Below are 20,999 nucleotides of genomic sequence, written 5' to 3' on the forward strand. Positions count from 1 at the left end.
CTTAGACGATGGCTCTCAAGATAGTCCTGTCTCCCGCATGATCCCATCAAAACAACAAATGGTTTAGGCAAAAAAAAAAAAAAAAAAAAAAAAAAAAAATCTAGCATGCAAATCACAGCTGAACCAGAAAATGGAAGCTGTGATAGCAAATGAAAAACTACTAGCTGCCAGCCAACTGGTTCATGGCTGGGGATTTAAATTTTTTTAACAATGGCTTTCAATTCCAGGGTCATTGGAGATTTTTAGGTTAAGGGAAATATTTGCTGATCTTCCATAAGCCCCAATCAGACCATTGTCGTGCAGGTACTGATGGTGCATCGTCCCTCCAGGGACTAATGGTCAGCGATCGTTCCCTAGTCAGTGCCTCTCTTAGGCCCAGTGCACACCAAAAAGCTCTAGGAGATCTGCAAAATCTAAAGGTCTTTGAAGCAGATTTCAGAGCAATTCCTAGGCATGTTTAGAGAGGTTTTCTAAACATGCCTAGCGTTTTTGTGTAGCAGACTACAAATATTGTTACAGTAAAGCTGTTACTAAACAGCTACTGTAACAAAAACGCATGGAAACCCGCTCTGATCTAGCGTTTTTCAGAGCAGTTTTCCACTTTCCTAATACTTTAACATTGAGGCAGAAACTCCTCAGAAATCTAAAAAATGCTGCAGCCTCCGAGTTTGCGTTGTTGGAAAAAATGACCCTCTCTGGTGTGCACTATCCCATTCACTTTCATTAGCCAAGCGGTTTCACCCCCTGCAAGCGTTATAAAAAAACTCTTCAGAACCGCTCTGGTGTGCACCAGCCCTTATACATACTTTCTACCCACTGGTAAATATGCATAATAGTATATGGTGGGGGGGCGGAGAGAGAGATCAGTCTAACACCAAGTACACACATCCAACTGATTGGCTAATTTTACAACTCCCATATACTATGAGAGCTTACCTACACAATCTGTTCTTTGTATTCAAAATCTGTTATGCCCTCATACTACATGGTGGTGGTAAAATTGGTCAGTGATTGGCAAATCAAGATTGGATGCATGCATCCCAAGAGAGCAGCATGAACCCAGGGCAGCAATAAGCAGGGTCTCTGTGATTGCACATTCCCTTTCAGCAGATGACTGTCACTTCTGGAGCTCTAAGTAACTACAGTAGTGAACTCTGGAGCAGCAATGAGTTCTAGTTTTTAAAGAAAAAGCGACTCCCATGCTAACCTTGAAATAACACATATATAAGTAGATAAATACTACTTCTACTTAGATAACAGATGCATTGTGCTATCCACGTAATGATTCCTGTAAATTTTATAAAGGAAAAGCAGAAAATCCTATTCTAGGAAGTGGCCATCTTGCCAAGCTAATGGTGACATATCCTCCCTGAGGGTTTGTTCACACTATAAGAGCTTTTCTGAGTGCTGGTGATTTTAAAAGCTCTTGTTAATGTAATCCTATGTGAGTGTTCACACTGCAGCGATGTGATTTTGTAAAAATTCCTCATAGCATTGCATTAGCAAGAGCTTTTAAAATCTCTAGCGTTTAAAAAGCTCTTGTAGTGTGAACGGGCCCCGCCTCTTGTTTTTCCCCTTCCCTTCTCTTGCTCATTGTGTATTCATTAGCTGCCCTCCTCCCAGAGTCTTCAGACACTCCCACTGAGGGGTTTACCAACAACTGCACTGTCTTATCCTCCAATCGTTGAATCACCTTAGCCTTGCTTGTAAACAAGTGAGCAGAGGTGTTTCAGATAAGAAGCTAGGCAGGGAAATAAATGGAAGAGGAGGAATGTATTATAGATAAAAAGAACCCCCAGCATTCAACTGTTTGGCACTGACTACTAAAGGGCCAGTGCTCCTAAAGTATGTGATAACTCCAAACCATAACGGCAGAAAAAGTTTTGCAAGTTTTGAATGCAGGATTAGCATCTTTATCACTTAATACACTCAGACTAGTTGCTGTTGAAATTTTATTTGTATGGCGACAATACCGCTTTAATGCACAAACCTTAAGCAGATACTATAATGAGTTCAACTTTGCATGCAAATGTCCACCCATTTCAAACCAAGACAATCAAACCCAGTGGCTGCTGGTGAATTGATCAGCTATCAGCTGATTACTAACGGCTAGATTTAATTAGCTCGGTTTCAAATTCATGAGAATTTGCATGCACAGTTAAAACTGAAGCTCCTCTCACAAATGATTGACTTCATAGAAATTCACCCCTATTACAGAAACTGATTAACGGTTTCAGTGATTTGGAATACCCTTTCCGTCAAAAATGAGTTTTTTCTACAGGAGAATTAGCTGGGACTGAACCTTTGTACAGGTTCCTTAAATTAAACTTGTCAGTTAAATCTTTACGGGCTCTCAAATCTAGATAGCCCACTGCAAAGCCTGTGATTCAACCCCCAACCACTGCAGTATTTAAAGGATACCCAAAGTGACATGATGAGATAGACGTGTATGTACAGTGCCTAGCACACACATAACTATGCTGTGTTCCTTTTTTTCTTTCTCTGTCTGAAAAAGTAAAATATCGGGTATGCAAGTGGCTGACTCAGTCCTGACTCAGACAGGAGCTGACTACAGTGTGACCCTCGCTGATAAAGACATTTCCCTTTTTATCTCTTTCTTGCTTTTAGAAGCCATTTTTTGCTTGGAAAGTGTTTTATAGTTGGAATTTCTTATCAGTGAGGGTCACACTGTAGTCACTTCCTGTCTGAATCAGGACTGAATCAGCCACTTACATACCTGATATTTAACTCTTTCAGACAGGGGGAAAAAAAAAAAAAAAAAAAAAAAAAAAAAAAAAGCATAGTTATTTGTGTGCTAGGCACTGCACATTCATATGTCTATCTCATGTCACTTCGGGTATCCTTTAAAGATGAAATAAAATAAGTGGCAAGTTGCATTTTAGATCACATCTCTACCAATCATGTGGGAAAAACTAAAGTTTCCAATCATGTGGGAAAAACTAAAGTTTCCAATCACGTGGAATTTGAGGCTTGTTGGTAGTGGCACAAACTAACAATTACTCCCCCCAGAAATAGGAATACACTTTTTTAAACTTGAAATTGTATTACATTTTTGCATTACACATTAATTTCACAGTATGCAAAACAGTGCTGGCAGTAAACCACAACGTTAAACCGCAAGTTTAGCAAATGCTATACAAAATAGTTACTGGCGACTCAGTAAAAATTAAACCAAGCATAAACCGTAGGTTGGAATGGAGCAACATCAAACTCATCCTACTCAACATATGCCTCGGCAGCTATGCCCTCAGCCAGGCCCAGATAGCACCCAACAAGGGTAGACCCATAAGAAGTAACCTACTATACAATGGTATTGCTGGTGACCAATTTCCCCATATCCACAAAGATTTATTTGGGTCATTTGACCTTTGGGGTGTTTTTTTCCCATCAGGTAGATATAATGTATTCTCCTGAGCAATTCTACCCGAGATGGGGGCTAAGACCTCCAGGACCAGGCCAAGAGAGCCGAAGTAGCATTACAAACATGTGAGACCAGGGCATTTTCCACTTTAGAAAACCCAACCACTTTTTTTGTGAAAGAACAGTCCATGGATTCAAAGAGACCGTTTCACCGATGAATTTGGAGAGGAGATCAAGCACTTCTACCCAAAACCACTGCATGAACACAGATTTCCACCAACAGTGGAGCTGATCAGCTAGTAGGGTGCAACCCCAGAAACATAAGTTAGCTAACGTGAGCTTCCAATTCAAGAGCTTGCTAGGGGTTCTATACCAATCATAAAAAATCTTATATCACCTTTCCCAAACTACATTATTGGAGGATGTGGCCATCCCTGAGAAGATGTCCTGCCACTCCTCAGCATCCCAGGTAGCATGAAGTCTATCCTGCCATTTAGTCAGAGGGTGAGGTCTCTGGTAGTATATTCACAAAAACACTGCTCAACCCACCAGACAGGAGCAGGACCAGGTTCAGCAAAAACAGGTACCAGAGGGAAGTCCGCTCCACTAAGGTTTAACCATTTCAGCCCGCAGGGATTTTTCACCTTATGCATCAGAGCAATTTTCACCTCCCATTCATTCGCTAATAAACTTTATCGCTACTTATCACAATTTATTGATCTATATCTTGTTTTTTCCCGCCACTAATTAAGCTTTCTTTGGGTGGTACATTTTGCTAAGAATTTTTTTTTTTTTATAAATGAATTTTAACAGGATTAATAAAGAAAAAAATGGAAAAAAAATTCATGATTTCTCAGTTTTCAGCTATTATAGCTTTAAAATAATCCACGCTACCATAATTAAAACCTATGTATTTTATTTGCCCGTTTGTCTCGGTTATGACACCATTTAAATGTTGTCCCTATCACAATGTATGGCGCCAATATTTTATTTGGAAATAAAGGTGCATTTTTTCCCGTTTTGCATCCATCACCATTTACAAGCTTCTTCATTTAATAAAATTTGTTTGTAGTATACCCCCTTCAAATGTATATTTAAAAAGTTCAGACCCTTAACTATTTATGTCTTTTTTATTGTAACTTTTTTTTCCATTAAAAATGTTTTGGGTAATATTTTGGTGTGGGAAATAAAGTTAAATTTTAATGTTATATGTGTAAATTGTAATGTGAAAAAAATATGTAGATGTAGTTTTACTATTTGGCCACAAGATGGCCACCATTAATTTTTTTTTCCCCTCCTTGTGCTTCTCGCTTAGCAGAAGCACAAGGGGATGTGGAAATTTTTACGGGCAAGAGCGCTTCGGTTTTTCTGCTGGGGAGACGGATCGGTGATCGGAAACCATGTTCCCGTTCACTGATCCCAGGGCTACCGGGGGACACCACTGGGGCACGGGGGCAGGAGCGCTCCGAAGCGCAGCACCGCAGCCGCTCGGACGTGAGCTTCATGTCCAGGCGGCAGAAATGGTTAAGAAACCCAACCTTTGCCAAACTATTCCAGAAAAAGGCAATTCAGCTCGCACGTATTGGAGCATTACACTCCCTCCTTAGTCATAGCTCATGACTAAGGAGCGAGTGTAATGCTACGATACGGATTAGCCGAATTGCCTCTTCCCAGAAAAGTTTGTCAAAGGTTGGATTTCTTAAACCTTACGGTGGAGCAGACTTCCCTCTTGGAGGTCTCCTGTACTTTATCATACCACAGCTGGGAATAATTAGTTGAAATTAAACCCAAGCTTTGTCTATAATTCTTTGACATTACTTCCAAGAAAGTTGGATCCCAGTGTACAGCAGCCTCGATGGTTGAGTTCACAAAGACCCTGACTTGCAGGTACATAAATCGGAATACACACTTTTAAATTCCACAATGGACTACTAAGTGATAGAGTACTTTTACAGTGACATGTTGTGATGCATCGGACCAAGTTTAATACATGTGTGCATGTGTAGGGGGACACACCAAAGTCTAGTCTTGCTTAGGACCTAGTTCGGCCCTGGCCACTGGGCCCACATAGTGCATTCCAGGCTAACTACTAGGGCACATGATGCACACTAGTGGAAGGATAGATGCGAGACCCACTGAAAGGGAACACAGAGTAGGTATGGTTGCTACACCCCATCCAGTGCACCTCGCTAAACACTCCCTATGCACAAGGCGAGGAAAGCTGCTAAATTTGATATAGAAAGCAGGGGACGGGTCTATTTGTAGGTCCAACCCTCTGACCGTGGAGTGAGGGGCAGCTGAGGGACTGAGGTCTTTAGAACGTGTGCGCGTTTGTGTGTTCAATGTATATAAGATGCACTTGGGATATCTGTAACAGGTAAAAACACTTTAGGGCTGAGGTTATTCAAAGACTAAGCAAGTAATATCAAAGCCTTGTTAAGAATCAGCCCTTGTTGTTCAGCCCAAGGTGTGTTTGCTTACCTGAAATTATATCCAGGAGAGACATCATGATCCAGCTCCCTGTTATCCAAGCGCCGGAACGAATACTTTGGCACACAGGATGTGTGTTTTTTGTCCAAGTCACAATTCCAGCTTATCTGGATTCCCATGACACCACCCTTAAACAGATGGCAAACAACCAATTTTACCACACAGCACGTAGTAATGAAGCTAAATGTCAAAGCATAGCTATAGACAATGACCGAGAAAGAAAGGTTTAGTTTACATAACTAGTTTTTAAGTTAATACCCTTTTTTGATAAAATTGGTTCTTCAGACTCAAAAAGTAACAGATACCTGACCCAGTCTAAGAATTTGACTTTAGCCAAAAGTCAGATTTTTCAAGGAGCCAAATTAAAGGCCGGGATTTAAAACATCTTGCTTCAAGTAGAAAAAAAATAAATAAAATATATATATATATATATATATATATATATATATATATATATATATATATATATATATATATATATATATATATATATATATATATATATATATATATATATATATATATATATATATATATATATATATATATATATATATATATATATATATATATATATATATATATATATATATATAATAATATTGTTGATAAGGATTCATAACCAGCTCCTGTTCACATCAATTCTGTCTACGAAAACCATTCCTTTTAGAACACAAAAAGTGGCCAGGAACCATTATATAGAGTAGGTATAAACAGACACTCCATGCAAATTCCAAAGTCTGTATTTTATGTGAAGCATTCATACATCAGACAGCAGAGTGCCTTTTTATCAAGTGACACAAATCTGCACCAGGGAGACTGTCAGTGTGCACAGACTAGTGACAGCAGCAAGACGCATCACCATTCCAGACAGCAGGTTAATGACCAGTGAATTTTCCCTTTTCTGAGCAACAGTCGGCCCAAATTGTAGGGATTAGACCAGGCATGGGCAAACTTGGCCCTCCAGCTGTTAAAGGGACTCCGAGCAGTGCAAAAACTGGAAATATGCATATCATTTTAAAGCTCTCTTTCTCCTCTTTCCAATGATATATAAATCCGCCACCCTACGCCTTTTGGTTTTCACTATTTTCGCGATTGAAATTGCCGCGGCCGCGATTTCGAGCGCAAAAATAGAGAAAACTAAAAGGCATAGGGTGACGATTTAGGGGTCGTCAGAAAGAGGAGAAAGAGAGCTTTAAAATGATATCCATCTTTCCATAGTTACATTGTATTACACAGGCCGACTTTTTCTCAGTCAGCAGCTCCATTCAGCAGAATGGAGCTGCTGACACTGGGGAAAGCGTCGTCCTGTGTAATACAATGTAACTATGGAAAGATGGATATCATTTTAAAGCTCTCTTTCTCCTCTTTCTGACGACCCCTAAATCGTCGCCCTATGCCTTTTAGTTTTCTCTATTTTTGCACTCGAAATCGCGGCAATTTCAATTGCGAAAACTAAAAGGCGTAGGGCGGGGATTTATATATCATTGGAAAGAGGATAAAGAGAGCTTTAAAATGATATGCATCTTTCCATAGTTTCTGCACTGCTCGGAGTCCCTTTAAGGAACTACAAATCCCACAATGCATTTGCCTTTATGAGTCATGACTGTGGCTGTCAGACTCCTGCAATGCATTGTGGGACTTGTAGTTCCTCAACAGCTGGTGGGCCAAGTTTGCCCATGCCTGGATTAGGCGGAGCTCTTCTGAGGATCTGTTAAAGACTCTGCTATGGTTATACAGTACACTATTTACATGTGAGAGAGTGACATGGGCAGCAGCTGGGAAGATCCAGATCCAGACCACGAAAGAAAAAAAAAAAAAAAAAACTCACAGTCCTCATACACACCTGTATTGCCATGTCCTGGAAGGATTCTCCAGCCTCTTCCACTATACTCCCCAGACGGAATATAGGGCAAAATGGATCACTCACACGGTTATACTGACATGTTTTTAGGTAGGTAGAGCTGATATTTGGTAAAATATTTCTCCTGGAATTAAATGTTAGCATTACATCGTTAGAATACAGGCTAGATAAAACAGAAGCTGTAAAAAAAAAAAAAAAACTACATGCCAAACTGCAGGTAAAATACAATAACATTTTTTTCCCCAACTTTTTGTTTTACAACAGTTATGCTTAGCACTAATTTTAAAGATTTCACCAAACCTGTGTCAGACTTTCACCTTCCCAAACATTACTTATTTTGATATATGTATTTAAAGAACATCCGTGGTGAAAATAAACTGATAAGAAAACAATTGTATACATCCTCCTTCACCAAAAATGACTTTTTTAGATGTCCCACAGTTTTATATTTAAATCTAGTTTAAGTTTTTACTGTTTGTCTCTGCTCAATGACACCTTCATTGAAGTATGCCAGAGCTCAAATCTATGAATTATTGATCCTTTTTATCTTTTTTCCTGCTCTCAGAAGCGATTTACTGACAGGAAAGTATTTTATGGCTGTAATTACTTAGTGAGGGTTATGCTTTATGGCCCATACTCACGGCTACAATTGTCGCGGCCCGTGAGTATAAAGCGCAACATGGGCGCGCACCCCGAGCTGTCGCCAGGCGATTGGCGCGGTCAATCGCCTGGCGACAGTTGCCGCTGCAACTGTCGCTAGTCCGCGTGGGTATGCTGCGGACTAGCGACAGCAACCAGCAGGGAATACCCTGAGCTTCCGGAGGTGGGGGTGGGGGGGGGGGGGGGGGGGAGGAGCATCAGCGACAGCTTCCTTCACATCAGTTCCGCCGTGTGTATGCAGAGGGACCTGCCGGCTGGCCGCTGGCCAATAAGGATGCATGCAGGCGAGGAGAGAGGGAGGAGAGAGGCGGCGCGTCTGCTGCGTCATGGCTGGGGGCGGCGGCGGGCAGCCTGTGTAATGTGCGTGTGTAACGTGCCCGGCGCCGCCCCCAGCCATGACGTAGCGGCCGCGCCGCCTCGCTCTTCGCCGCCGCTTCTCTCCTACATCCCATTGGCCTGCCAGAGTCTCTCCTCGCCGCCTCTTCTCCTCTGCCTGCAGGTACATATACCTGGCTAACCTACACTGGGGGGCCCTATACCTGGCTAACCTACACTGGGGGGGCCCTATACCTGGCTAACCTACACTGGGGGGCCCTATACCTGGCTAACCTACACTGGGGGGGCCCTATACCTGGCTAACCTACACTGGGGGGCCCTATACCTGGCTAACCTACACTGGGGGGCCCTATACCTGGCTAACCTACACTGGGGGGCCCTATACCTGGCTAACCTACACTGGGGGGCCCTATACCTGGCTAACCTACACTGGGGGGCCCTATACCTGGCTAACCTACACTGGGGGGCCCTATACCTGGCTAACCTACACTGGGGGGCCCTATACCTGGCTAACCTACACTGGGGGGCCCTATACCTGGCTAACCTACTCTGGGGGGCCCTATACCTGGCTAACCTACACTGGGGGCCCCTATACCTGGCTAACCTACACTGGGGGCCCCTATACCTGGCTAACCTACACTGAGGGCCCCTATACCTGGCAAACCTACACTGATGGCCCATATACCTGGCAAACCTACACTGAGGGCCCATATACCTGGCAAACCTACACTGAGGGCCCATATACCTGGCAAACCTACACTGAGGGCCCATATACCTGGCAAACCTACACTGAGGGCCCATATACCTGGCTAACCTACACTGAGGGCCCATATACCTGGCTAACCTACACTGAGGGCCCATATACCTGGCAAACCTACACTGAGGGCCCATATACCTGGCTAACCTACACTGAGGGCCCATATACCTGGCTAACCTACACTGAGGGCACGCAACCTATGCTGCAGGCACATATACCTGGCTAACCTACGCAGGGGGGGGGGGGGGCGTGCTTAGCATTTGAGACGTTGGTAGATCTCCTGGCCTCGGCAAATTTAAAAGTAGCTCGCGAGCCGAAAAAGTGTGGGCACCCCTGCTCTACACAGTCTATTCTATGGAGCTGCACTCCCCATCAGATAAAATCTTTGCAAGATGCTGCACACAAAGATGCCCGTACACATTCAAAAGATTATTATCTGCAAAAGATCTGTTCCTGCAAAAAATCCATTCCTGCAAAATGCATTCATAGTCTATGAGATCTGCAGATCCTCATACACACCTTGTTTAACTGACATTCATCTGCAGATCAGACAATCATTTGCAGATCTGAAAATCCATCCTGGTGGATCTGATCTGCAAATGATTGTCTGTTAAACCAGATGTGTATGATGATCTGCAGATCTCAGACTATGAATGCATTTTGCAGGAATGGATTTTTTTGCAGAAACAGATCTTTTGCAGATAATGATCTTTTGAATGTGTACGGACATCTTTGTGTGCAGCATTTTATCTGATGGGGAGTGCAGCTCCATAGAATAGACTGTGTAGGTATGGCTCTCATACTACATGGAAGGGGGTAAAATTGGTCTGTGATCTTGCATTTTCCAAAGACTTTTATCTCAAGTGTGTATGAAGCATAAGTCTGACCCAGTACGACCCGGTCCTGACCCGGACAGAAACTTTCACTTGTATACCTGATATTTAACTCTTTCAGGAAGAGAAAAAGAGACAAGGAACACAGTCTAGTTATTTGTGTGCTTGGCACTGTACATACACATCACACCATGTCACCTCGGTTGTCCTATAATAGCACACCTGTCCCAGAAGTCAACATCCTGCATTTTGATACGTTCAGGAACTGTTTACGTTCCACTTTAAAAATGTTATGGATATAAAGGCAAGAGATGCCATCTTTGTGTGGCACACTGCATTAAAAAGAGCACCTCATAGGAGATTACTATGTCAGCTGCCTAACTCTCTCTGAACAAACATTAAAAGAGAGAGGTTTTATAGATAAAAGTGGGGGAGGAGTAGACCATCCGGTGTCACAGGCAGCCTAAGGGGTTCTTTTTGCCACATTTTTTTGGGGGTGGTAGTTTTTTCTGAGAATTATTTTATATTTTAATGGAAAGAAGAAAAAAAAATTCTCACTTTTCAGCCATTATAGTTTTAAAATGAAATGTGCTCCTTTAGATAAAACCCACACGTTTGCCCATTTGTCCCAGTTGTTACATTGTACTAGGGAGATAATTTAAACAATGTATGGAGACAATATTTTATCTGGAAATAACGTAAAGGTTTTTGGTTTTCTCTTTGTACCCGGTCAGTAAGTATAAGCCCTACTTAAAAAGAAAAGTCCCTAAGCAACAATTTATGATATTGCGTTAAAGTTTTTTTTTGGGGGGGGGGGGGGGGGGGTTTAATGTATTCACACACACACACACACGTGTGTGTGTTATATAGAGTCAGGTATGGTAAACGGCAAAGGGGGGGGTTAATGAATCATACAGTTGTATTAGCGCACATCACACAGTATTCCCGACTTGTGACTCATCAGGGACACGTGTCCCTGATTAGTCATGAGACAATGACGAAACATGTCGCGCAGAGCCTAGGAGGACCCGGAAAGCAAGCCTACACGTGGATGCTGTGTGAACCAAACTCACGGGTGAGAGACGTGTCCCTGATGAGTCACGAGACAGCGACAAAACATTTGAATACTATACTTGTGATAGGGAATACTATACTTGTGATAGGGAATACTATGTGATGTGCGCTAATCCAACTGTATGATTCTTGAATTAGTGGACTGCCATCCGAAGAAATAGCGGACTCCATCTTGACACCATCATTTTTTAAGGATACTGGTTGTTAGTGTTAGTGTGTGTGTGTGTGTGAATGAGAGAGAATAGGTTGGTTATAGGTATAGGAAAATTATATTGTAATATTCTTTATTGTACTATTTTTTGACCACCTGTCTGGTTGGAATGCTTAAAGGGACTCCGAGCAGTGCCTGTGGGTATGCCTTTAAGCATAACCACAACTAATTAATTATATCCTCACACCTACCAGCATGATGTTTGTAATTATATCCCCGTGTTCCTTATATTTCATTGCATTGTGCTGAATGGAGCTGCCGACACTGGGGAAAGTGTCGTCCTGTGTAATACAATGCTGGACTCCAAAAAGTGCAGACACTATGGAAAGATGCATATCATTTTGAAGCTCTCCTTCTCTTTTCAATGATCTATAAACCGCCGCCCTACGCCTTTTAGTTTTCACTATTTTTGTGATTGAAATTGCAGCGGTTGCGATTTCGATTGCAAAAAATAGTAAAAACTAAAAGGCATAGGCAGGCGGTTTATATATCGTTGGAAAGAGGAGAAAGGGCTTCAAAATGATATGCATCTTTCCATAGTTACTGCACTGCTCAGAGTCCCTTTAATCACTTAATCCACGCTGTTCACAAAACAGGAAGGGATGAGTATTTACGTCCATGGGAGCTCAAGCGCAGTTTTCAGGGGCGTAGATTCTCGTCCCGCGGGAGAGCAACTGGTTAAAATAACTCCTAGGAATATTGGAAGGAGGAATAGTAACTTGGAGCAAACATTTTAAAAATACAGATGCTACTCAACCAATCTAAAGGGTAGTTCACTTCATATTTAAATTTTTCTAAAATATCCATTGCTGGAAAGGTCACACTTACTTTGAGAAATTAAACTTTGGATACCAGATATTATTTTTTACAAGAACTGTAAAATTTACTGCATCCTTGAGAAAAGCAGGTCTGAAAGAAGATACAGATATGAAAGTTAATTCAACATGAGTAAACATCACAGAATTACAATAATGATGGCACTTACTTTGGCAAGACCGTGTCATTTTCCACAGGGCACCATGCAAAGACCTCACAAGTATTGACTGTGCTGTTATATGGCACACATCTCCCTGTCTGAACACCTGTATAGTATAAAAACCAAAAGCATAATAAGATATGGAATAAAACAATCCTAAGATTATATTTTTCCTGCATGTGGGGTGAAGGACCACTTTCCATCACACCTCTTTTCCCTCACCAATAATAAAAATAGCAAGCTTTCCTGCTGTGTGTCCAATGCCATTGCTGTGCAAGCAGCGCTTTCTGAGAAAAGCTGGTTGGGGGCTGGAAGTTATAGAGCTGGGAGTCAAGTCACGGATTATGAACCTTGCATGCTCAGTACGGACAGTAATGATAGTAGATTATAAGGCCCTAGAAGGAGTACGTATTGTTTCGCCACCTGGTCAGTTGGGTGCAGGGTGAGCCAAATACTCACCCTGTTGCTGCTGAAATTCAGGACAGCGTTAAATACCATTTTCCGTCCAAGTCGTAGCAACTTGGACAGATAAGTAATTCGGAATTCGGCTATCGCTGGCACCCAAATTACACTGATAATCTGCTGCACCGCTATAGGCGGAATAACATGGTAATAATATAATGGCGCCCAGGTCAGGTGCAGTGTGGCAGTAACTGCGTCCTCAAATCACCTGCTTTTCCTGGGGGAGAATGAGAGAGGTCATTCAGGGACTCTGAATAAAAGGCTGGAAGGTTGAGCAAGGAGCACACTTACCAGTGCCCCAGATATAGCCATGGGAGGAGAGGTGGCCATGCTGCTGAGGAGCAAGTCAACACCAGCATAGTTGTCCTATAATTTAGACAGCACTAGGAGATCAATTGCACTTTCTGAGTGAGTGGAGTGATCCAGGTGCCCCTTAGCGATATCTAGTTGGACTACTACAATCAGAGTTCCTTCCTCTACCTGCCATTCTAGCAGCAGCCATATTAGAACCAATAGAGGCCCTTTCATAAGACTTAGGCTGCTTCCACACAGGGACATTACAGGCGCACGTTAGTGCAGCCTGTAACGCTCCCCAACTCACAGAAATACAAAGTCAATGGGGCTGTTCACACTGCCCACGTTGCGTTACCTGTAACGCTGCACGTTCTTTAGAACATGCAGCATACTATAGCGTTCCAGGGGCTTAAGCCGCGTTAGACCGTTTGCACATGCTCAGTGTTGGGGCGGAGAGGAGGCGGGGAGATGCCGCTACGTAGCCGCGCACATGGCTACTCAATATGCACTGCACTGGTGGCCGCTGATTGGCTGGCGGTACCACGTGATGCGGAGTGTTTCACTCCGCATCACGTGGTCCTGCCGGCCAATCAGCGCCACTCTCACTGCCCTAATGCGGAAAGAGCCGCTTGACGCGGCTCACTCAACGTCCTCTACCAACACCGGCAGGCGTTGCGTTAGGGGACGTTATGCGACCATAACGTCCACTATAACGCAACGTCCCGGTGTGTAACTAGCCTAATTCTAGGAGTGATCCATCAAATAAAAACCGCACACCAGAGTGTGCGAGTGCTGGTGCAAGACTCCCAAGCTGCTCAGATCATAATATAGGAAAGAGGAGTCCACACAGACTTGCTGGAACACGAGATAGAGATATATCCATATATATCCAACAGGCTGGCAGAAAACATGATAAAACGGAACCCCGTTGTGGCCCCGAAATGATCGTCGGCCTATTGGTCAGATATATTTTGCATGTGTGTGTGACGGGACAATAACCATATCGTGTTCTAGCAAGCCTGTGTGCGAACTAGTCTTTTCGATAGGATTCTAGGAGTGGGCTTTCAGGGGTAAAGAAACCATCTGGTCACCTCATTCACAACAAAGCCTCTTAATGACAAGTGCATCCTGGCCAATCACTGGGTAAGCCGGCCAACCAGAAGGTTTGTGCCCCACCGCCTTCCCTTCTCCTACCTGAGCTAAAACAGGATATAAAAAGATGAAAGCATACATTTATGACCACCACCCGAGGAAGCCTAAAGCAACAGGACTGACTCATAGAAAAGTCAATGCAAAGCCAAGTATGCCTTCCAGATTGCCAAAAGGCCCACTCAAATTCAGCTATCATCTATTTAAAATTTGCTTAAATTCAGGTTCTATTTTATTGCCAATTAGTTTCAACCTATTCAGTCAACCTGCCTGCAAATCACATAGCAGCATTATTCATCAATACTGAGGAGAGTTCTACATCACATCAATCTATCAATCTATGTGAATGAGACCCTCCCAGGTCTGTATGGCCTCTAGTCTAGCCCCTTCTCATGAAGAATGGGAGATTCCCCAGCTGCCATTACCTAGTTTACACTCTGAGGTTATCAAGAATTCATGTTTTGGAATGCTCCACGTTTATAAATTATGGTCTATCTTTAATCCCAAGGGGGAGCTAGGGCCATCTAGAGGGGTTTTGTTTAAAACCTCCTTTGTACTTTAAAAGAGTAAGATCATTTGGTGTCCTCTACAAGTTCACATTAAAACTTGGTCATTTCTAAAATTAGGTTCTCTAGACCAGGGCTTTTCAACCTGTGGTACGCGTACCACCAGTGGTACTTTGCTGTTGGCCAGGTGGTACAGGCGAGGTTTGCCTGCCACTTGTTCTGGTTCTATCTTGCCTCCACAAAGTTCACTTTCTGATCTGAGCCCTGACTCTGAACTATTCTGCAGGGCAGCACGGGGGGGGGGAGAGAGGCCCTGAATGCTAAAGAGGCTTCCCCCTTCTTTCGAGGGGATCCAGCGATAAGATCCCCCGAAGATCTCATTATCAGTATGCCTACTGCACAGGCGCATGGGTGGTACTGGAAAATTTTCAGGTGATAAACGTGGTACAATTAGTGAAAAGATTGAAAACCCCTGCTCTAGACAGATGAACTGTTTATTTTTTTTATTTTTTTTGCACTGAAAGGGGACACTTACACACTAGGAGCATTACAATTTTAAAATACATATATTGAGAACAGAAAAATTTTATATCATACCACTGCTGTGACTGTCCACATAACCTGGAGTACATTTATGAGTGGAGCTGCATATTGTTGAAGCATCTGGAAGCTGTGGTGGGAAAAAAAAAAAAAAAAAAAAAAAAAAAAAAAGCAAAAATCACCACACTGAACAATGTGGAAGCGCTCAAACAGCAGAAATCTTCCTTATCCAAACCAATGTGTCATTTTTTTCCCCCTGTGCAGAATTACAGTAATAAGTCTACACTGGGACAAAAATACTGTACCTAAAATACTTCTGCAGAGCCACGAGTGGCAAGTGATCGTGCCTTTCATCAAAGGAAGGATTTCACAAACAATGTATATTCAGTTAGATCACTCACTGCAGTTCAGTTTCCACACACAAAAAAAAAAAAAAAAAAAAAAAAAAAAAAAAAAAAAAAAAAAAGTTAGCACCATGTTGACTATGGATGGCAATGCTAAGAGAACCATGTGATCAGCTGATAGATTTGTAAGGTTCCGATCAGCTGATCAAATGCTTCTCCAAGAGTTCTAAGCATTGCCATCCCTAATATTGACCATGTTAAAAGTTGCCCAAAAAATTATGTTGGTTATAATTTTCTGTACTGCTTTTTTTTTCAATACTCTAGCTAATTTTGAAATGCAAAATATTGAATACCCTATAGTCTCTCCACATTATTGTATATTCTGGTCTGTCAAGTGCATGGAAAACATTTGCAAAATTGAAGCAATTGATTCTAGTTTATAGGTAAGATTATTTCATATATCCTAGTAAAATTAGTAGTAAGTCCTAATTGTGTATATACTGTATTTTTTGGACTATAAGACTCTCCCCCAAAAGTGGGAGAAAAAAAAAAAAAAAAAAAAAAAGAGTCACAACCCATGCAGAGGAGAATACGGGGGGGACAAACGATAGACACAGGGGGACACAAAGGAGCATAGAGGACACAAGGAGGACAGAGGCGGAAACATGGAGGACACAGGAAGACAATAGAGACAGAGAAGTAAACAGGGAGACGAGCGGTACAACGGGGGTTTAAGCCACAAGATGCCCCCTCACCGTGGATGCACCAGGTTTAGTATATATATATTTTGCCACTGGGTCTTGCCCTCTAAACCTAGGTGTGTCTTATGGTCAGGAGTGTCTTCTAGTCCGAAAACGGTACATTTCTCAACATTCCATATTGCTTTTAGGTAACAAAAATATACTCATTTGGTTTTGTTTTTGTGTGATCCATCAAGAAAATAAAATGTGTAATACTTCATTTACTTTATCAACCCATCAGAAGTCTACCACATGTTAACCTAGAATCTACAGCAACCAATCAGGTTTCAGTTAGTATGTACATTAAGGCTAGTTCACAATGCACCAGTTGGTTGCAGAATAATTCTGTAGGTTAACTCATTGCCCATACAGTTCTATGGGGCTGTTCATAGTACTGCATTGTAACTGATCGCATTGCATGTCCAGTCTCCATTGCAGTTCACACTCCTAACAAGTTATACAACACACCACTGTGAAGCCAGCCTTAGGCTCCCTGCACACTTCATGCGATTCAGATTCCGTTTTTTAATCGGTTTTTACATCCGATTCCACTGCATGCTGCATTTTTCTGTTGATTGTATTCAGGGAAAATCGGAATTGGGGGGGAAAAAAAAAAAATAAATAAATTAAAAAAAAAAAAAAAAAAAAAATCGGAAACTGAATCGCAAAACTGATTTGCAGTGTGCAGGGAGCCTTAAAGGATTCTGATTGGTTGCACTGGACAGCTTCTCTTCTGCTCTAATAACTTTACAGTTATCTTCATTAATCTGCTTCTGTATAGTTCTGCTTGTTCTCTTTTATAAGCCATCCTTTATTCCATTTTCTTCTACAATCCTCAATCTATTCTATTTTCTATATTTTATATTCCATTCCATATGCCACATCCTACACAATGATATTTTTCTACTCTACATTCTATAGCTTGAATCTCATTTTGTTTTTTAAATTGGCTAGACAATTCTGTATTCCATAACCTGCTCTTTTCTATCCCGTTTATTCTATTATATACTCTTATAAGAAGAAAAACAAAAAGCAAAATAAATAAATCCCAGGATGCATTAATGGACAGGGTAGGAGGGTGCTCTTAATCACTGCCCCTCAGAGTCTTCAGATGTCACAGTACATTTGCTGACAGCTTTAAGAATTTAAAAAAAAAAGGATACACCCATGTGGTAACTGTGGGCATGACAACCCATGGAGAGGCCTGTGATCACAGTGACCAGGTGACTGATTTTTATGGCTGGTCACAATCATATGCCAGAAGGAAGGAAGACCGTGAGGACATCAACATTCTACCAGCTGATCATGTGCTTCTACACAAGAGCAATCTTAGCAGCAAAAGACACGTTGAAGAATAGGAAATTATAACTTTCAAAGCCCCCATCTGACATAGTTAAACAGTATCCACAATCGCAATGTTCTGTCCTGGAATAGATATGCGATGCAGAAGTCACTTTAACCCACCTCTGCACAGTGGCCTTGCTTCTGATCTTGTGTCAGGATTAAGTTTGTCATCACAAAGAAAGCATTTTCCTCCTGTATGAAGATTGAAATAATGAACTAGATTAACAACAACAAACAAACAAACACACACGTAACTATTTGGCAGGCTGTTGAACTGCTTTATATGATCATGGTGTACAATTTTTAACAAATCAATTTTTTTTTTAACAAATCAATGCGCATGGTGTATAATTTGAGTCTAATTGGAGGCCATCTCTTGCAGAGCAGCATTGTGGTGTAATGGATAACACTCTTACCTCACATTTCCCTTTGCCCCTGCAATTTTCCAGGATGTAAAATGTGGCTAGATGTATGAATAGGTCTTACAAGTCTTATGCATATCATTTTTACATAATAACCCTATAATTTGGAACAATTACCATCACTCTATTGCATACATATTAGGCTGTAGCAGGGGTTTCAAGGTACAGGAATGAAACATATTACACACAGAAGGTGATCAAGGGAAGTGTAGGGACCCAGACCACCCACAGCCCCATGCCCGATACCACTGGTCTGTGTTATTGGCCAAGGAGTGTCATTTGCTCCATCTGGTGTATACCATTTTCTGCGCGAGGGCCACCCTGATGGTGGGGTGATGAAATAAACAGGTTATGAAATTGGCATGCCATCAATCTTTCTTATGGAAGAGATTGGAGTCTCGATAATTCTGACCCAGCACTTCATGTCTATGGCAATATTACTATATAAACAACTTAAAGGATGCCTGAGGTGACATGATAAGATAGACATGGGAATGTACAGTGCCTAGCACACAATAACTATGCTGTGTTCCTTTTTTTTTTTTTCCTCCTTCTTCATTGTCTGAAAGGAGTTAAATATCAGGTATACAAGTGGCTGACTCAGACAGGAAGGGACTACAGTGGGACCCTCACTGATAAGAAATTCCAACTATAAAACACTTTCCTAGCAGAAAATGGCTTCTGTGAACAGGAAAGAGATAAAAAGGGAAAATAGTTCATAGATTTTAGCTCTGGCATACTTCAAGGAATGTGTCACTGAGCAAAAACAAAGCAGTAACAACTTAAAAAGTAGATTTAAACAAAATAAAAAACTGTGGGAGTATCGTAAAAAGTCATTTTTAGGAGAAGGAAGATAAATACAATTGTTTATTTCATTAGTTTATTTTCACCTCAGGTGTCTTATAAGTAGTGAGTGCTCAAGTAGTGCAACACGCATAACCTCGGGCTGGTTCAGATGGACGCTTGCAGAGCGTTTACCACAAGCGTTTGGAACACCGCGGTAAACGATGCCATTCAAGTGAATGGGAGCGTTTACACCGAGCTTTTGCGCGCTTTTACCCGAAAGCGGCGTTCGGGTCCCGATTTTCGTTAGCGTTCGAGCTGCCCCTGGAAGCGACATGTTGCTTCCAGGGAGCGGCCAACTGCGACGGCTAATGTTCCCCTAGGGGAAATAAAAAACGCGACCGCATCGGAACGCGACCGAAGGCTACTGAAAGCCTGAATGCGCAGCCGCCGCAACGCCCCAGACGCGACGCCACGCAGACGTCCGTCTGAACCAGCCCCAGTGTTTGCTAGTGGAACACGCACTACAAGAGTCACGTAATCACCAGTAAAAAAACGGTCATGTGCTTGGTTAATTTACCAGGTTTTAGTAAATATGCCCTATAGTAATCACGTGGTCTTGAAAGAAAATATATAAAATAAATAAAATCACAGGTCTTTTTCACGGACCTCTCCCTATCAAAACAAGGAGAGGGGAAGGGGGGGGGGGGTCACTATTCACAAGGACCTGTAGTTCTTAGATGAAGTAGATAAGAATTATCTGTATACATTACTATTGTGATTATGGTTCACCTGGTTTTAATGCTGGGCATACACGGTACGTTTCTGTACCGTGTATCGGCCAGCTGACGCTGACAATATTCAGCTGGCCCGATCAAGCCGCTCGACCCTTCGCCGGCGGACAATGGCAGGGAATCGAACGCTGATAAGGAAGCGCCAGCAGGGACAAGCGGTAATCGATCCGCGCTGACGAGCGGGGGCGCGGCTGGGGTCGATCCTGCGGCTAATCGGCCGCCGGATCGACCCGCGTATTCCCAGCATTAAAGCTGCTAGGTTGTCATAGTGATCTCGTGCCTTTAAAAATCAGTGGTCCTCCAACTAAGGCCCGCGGGCCAAATGCGGCCCCCTGAGGCTTTTTCACCGGCCCCCCACTCACAAAATGTATTACTTATAGATGCGGTCCACTGCATCTTTAAATATTGGTGTCTCGCATATAGAATAGCAGTGCTGGTACCATCAATCCAAAGGGAAGCCAGCGAGCAGTAATTCGCTGGCTTCCAATCCAATTAAGCATCAGGTGACACTGCTGTCCAATTGGACGACAAGTTACTCCCCGAGTATGCATCACTGTGTTGAAAAGAGGTTTGCTTTTTACACTATCTGCACATGCTGTATTGGGGGCATAATATCTGCTTTGGTTAAATGGGAGACAAAAGGGCTGCACATGTAAACAGGTAATAGTTTACACTACTAGGTTCAATGGAATGTTTTCTACATCATATTATGTATACTCCGGCCCCCATTAGTTTGAATTATGTTGACCCGAAAACTTTGTGGACCCCTGCTTTAAATGATTTGCTTCAAAACAAGTATGCAAATCAGAGGTTTTATCTTCTCTCTCTCCTGCAGGTGGGCAACAAATTACTTAAATAGGAACGACAGTGAAAATGTAATAAAAAAAAGTGCTTCATTTTTACAATAATTATGTACAAATAATTTAGTAGGCGGTTTCCCATTGTAAAAGCTTTCCTCTCCCTGATTTACATTCTGACATTTACCACATGGTGACATTTTTACTGCTGGCAGGTGATGTCAGTGGAAGGAGATACACCA

At 42.2% G+C, this 20,999-nt stretch overlaps 1 protein-coding gene across 1 annotated transcript in view; it reads right to left on the bottom strand.

Moving 5' to 3' along the window:
- The window catches only part of P2RX4 (purinergic receptor P2X 4), a 46,103-nt gene that overhangs the window by 14,259 nt on the left and 10,845 nt on the right, over positions 1-20,999 (bottom strand). The window contains exons 3-8 of the mRNA XM_068245213.1: positions 18,082-18,153; positions 15,591-15,663; positions 12,592-12,688; positions 12,435-12,515; positions 7,718-7,859; positions 5,863-5,999 (exon numbers count right to left, since the gene is read on the bottom strand). Coding sequence (XP_068101314.1) covers positions 5,863-5,999; positions 7,718-7,859; positions 12,435-12,515; positions 12,592-12,688; positions 15,591-15,663; positions 18,082-18,153 — 602 coding nt within the window. The remainder of the gene's footprint in view (positions 1-5,862; positions 6,000-7,717; positions 7,860-12,434; positions 12,516-12,591; positions 12,689-15,590; positions 15,664-18,081; positions 18,154-20,999) is intronic.

Source organism: Hyperolius riggenbachi, chromosome 1 (assembly GCF_040937935.1).
Source record: "Hyperolius riggenbachi isolate aHypRig1 chromosome 1, aHypRig1.pri, whole genome shotgun sequence".
In the NCBI taxonomy this organism is placed as follows: domain Eukaryota; kingdom Metazoa; phylum Chordata; class Amphibia; order Anura; family Hyperoliidae; genus Hyperolius; species Hyperolius riggenbachi.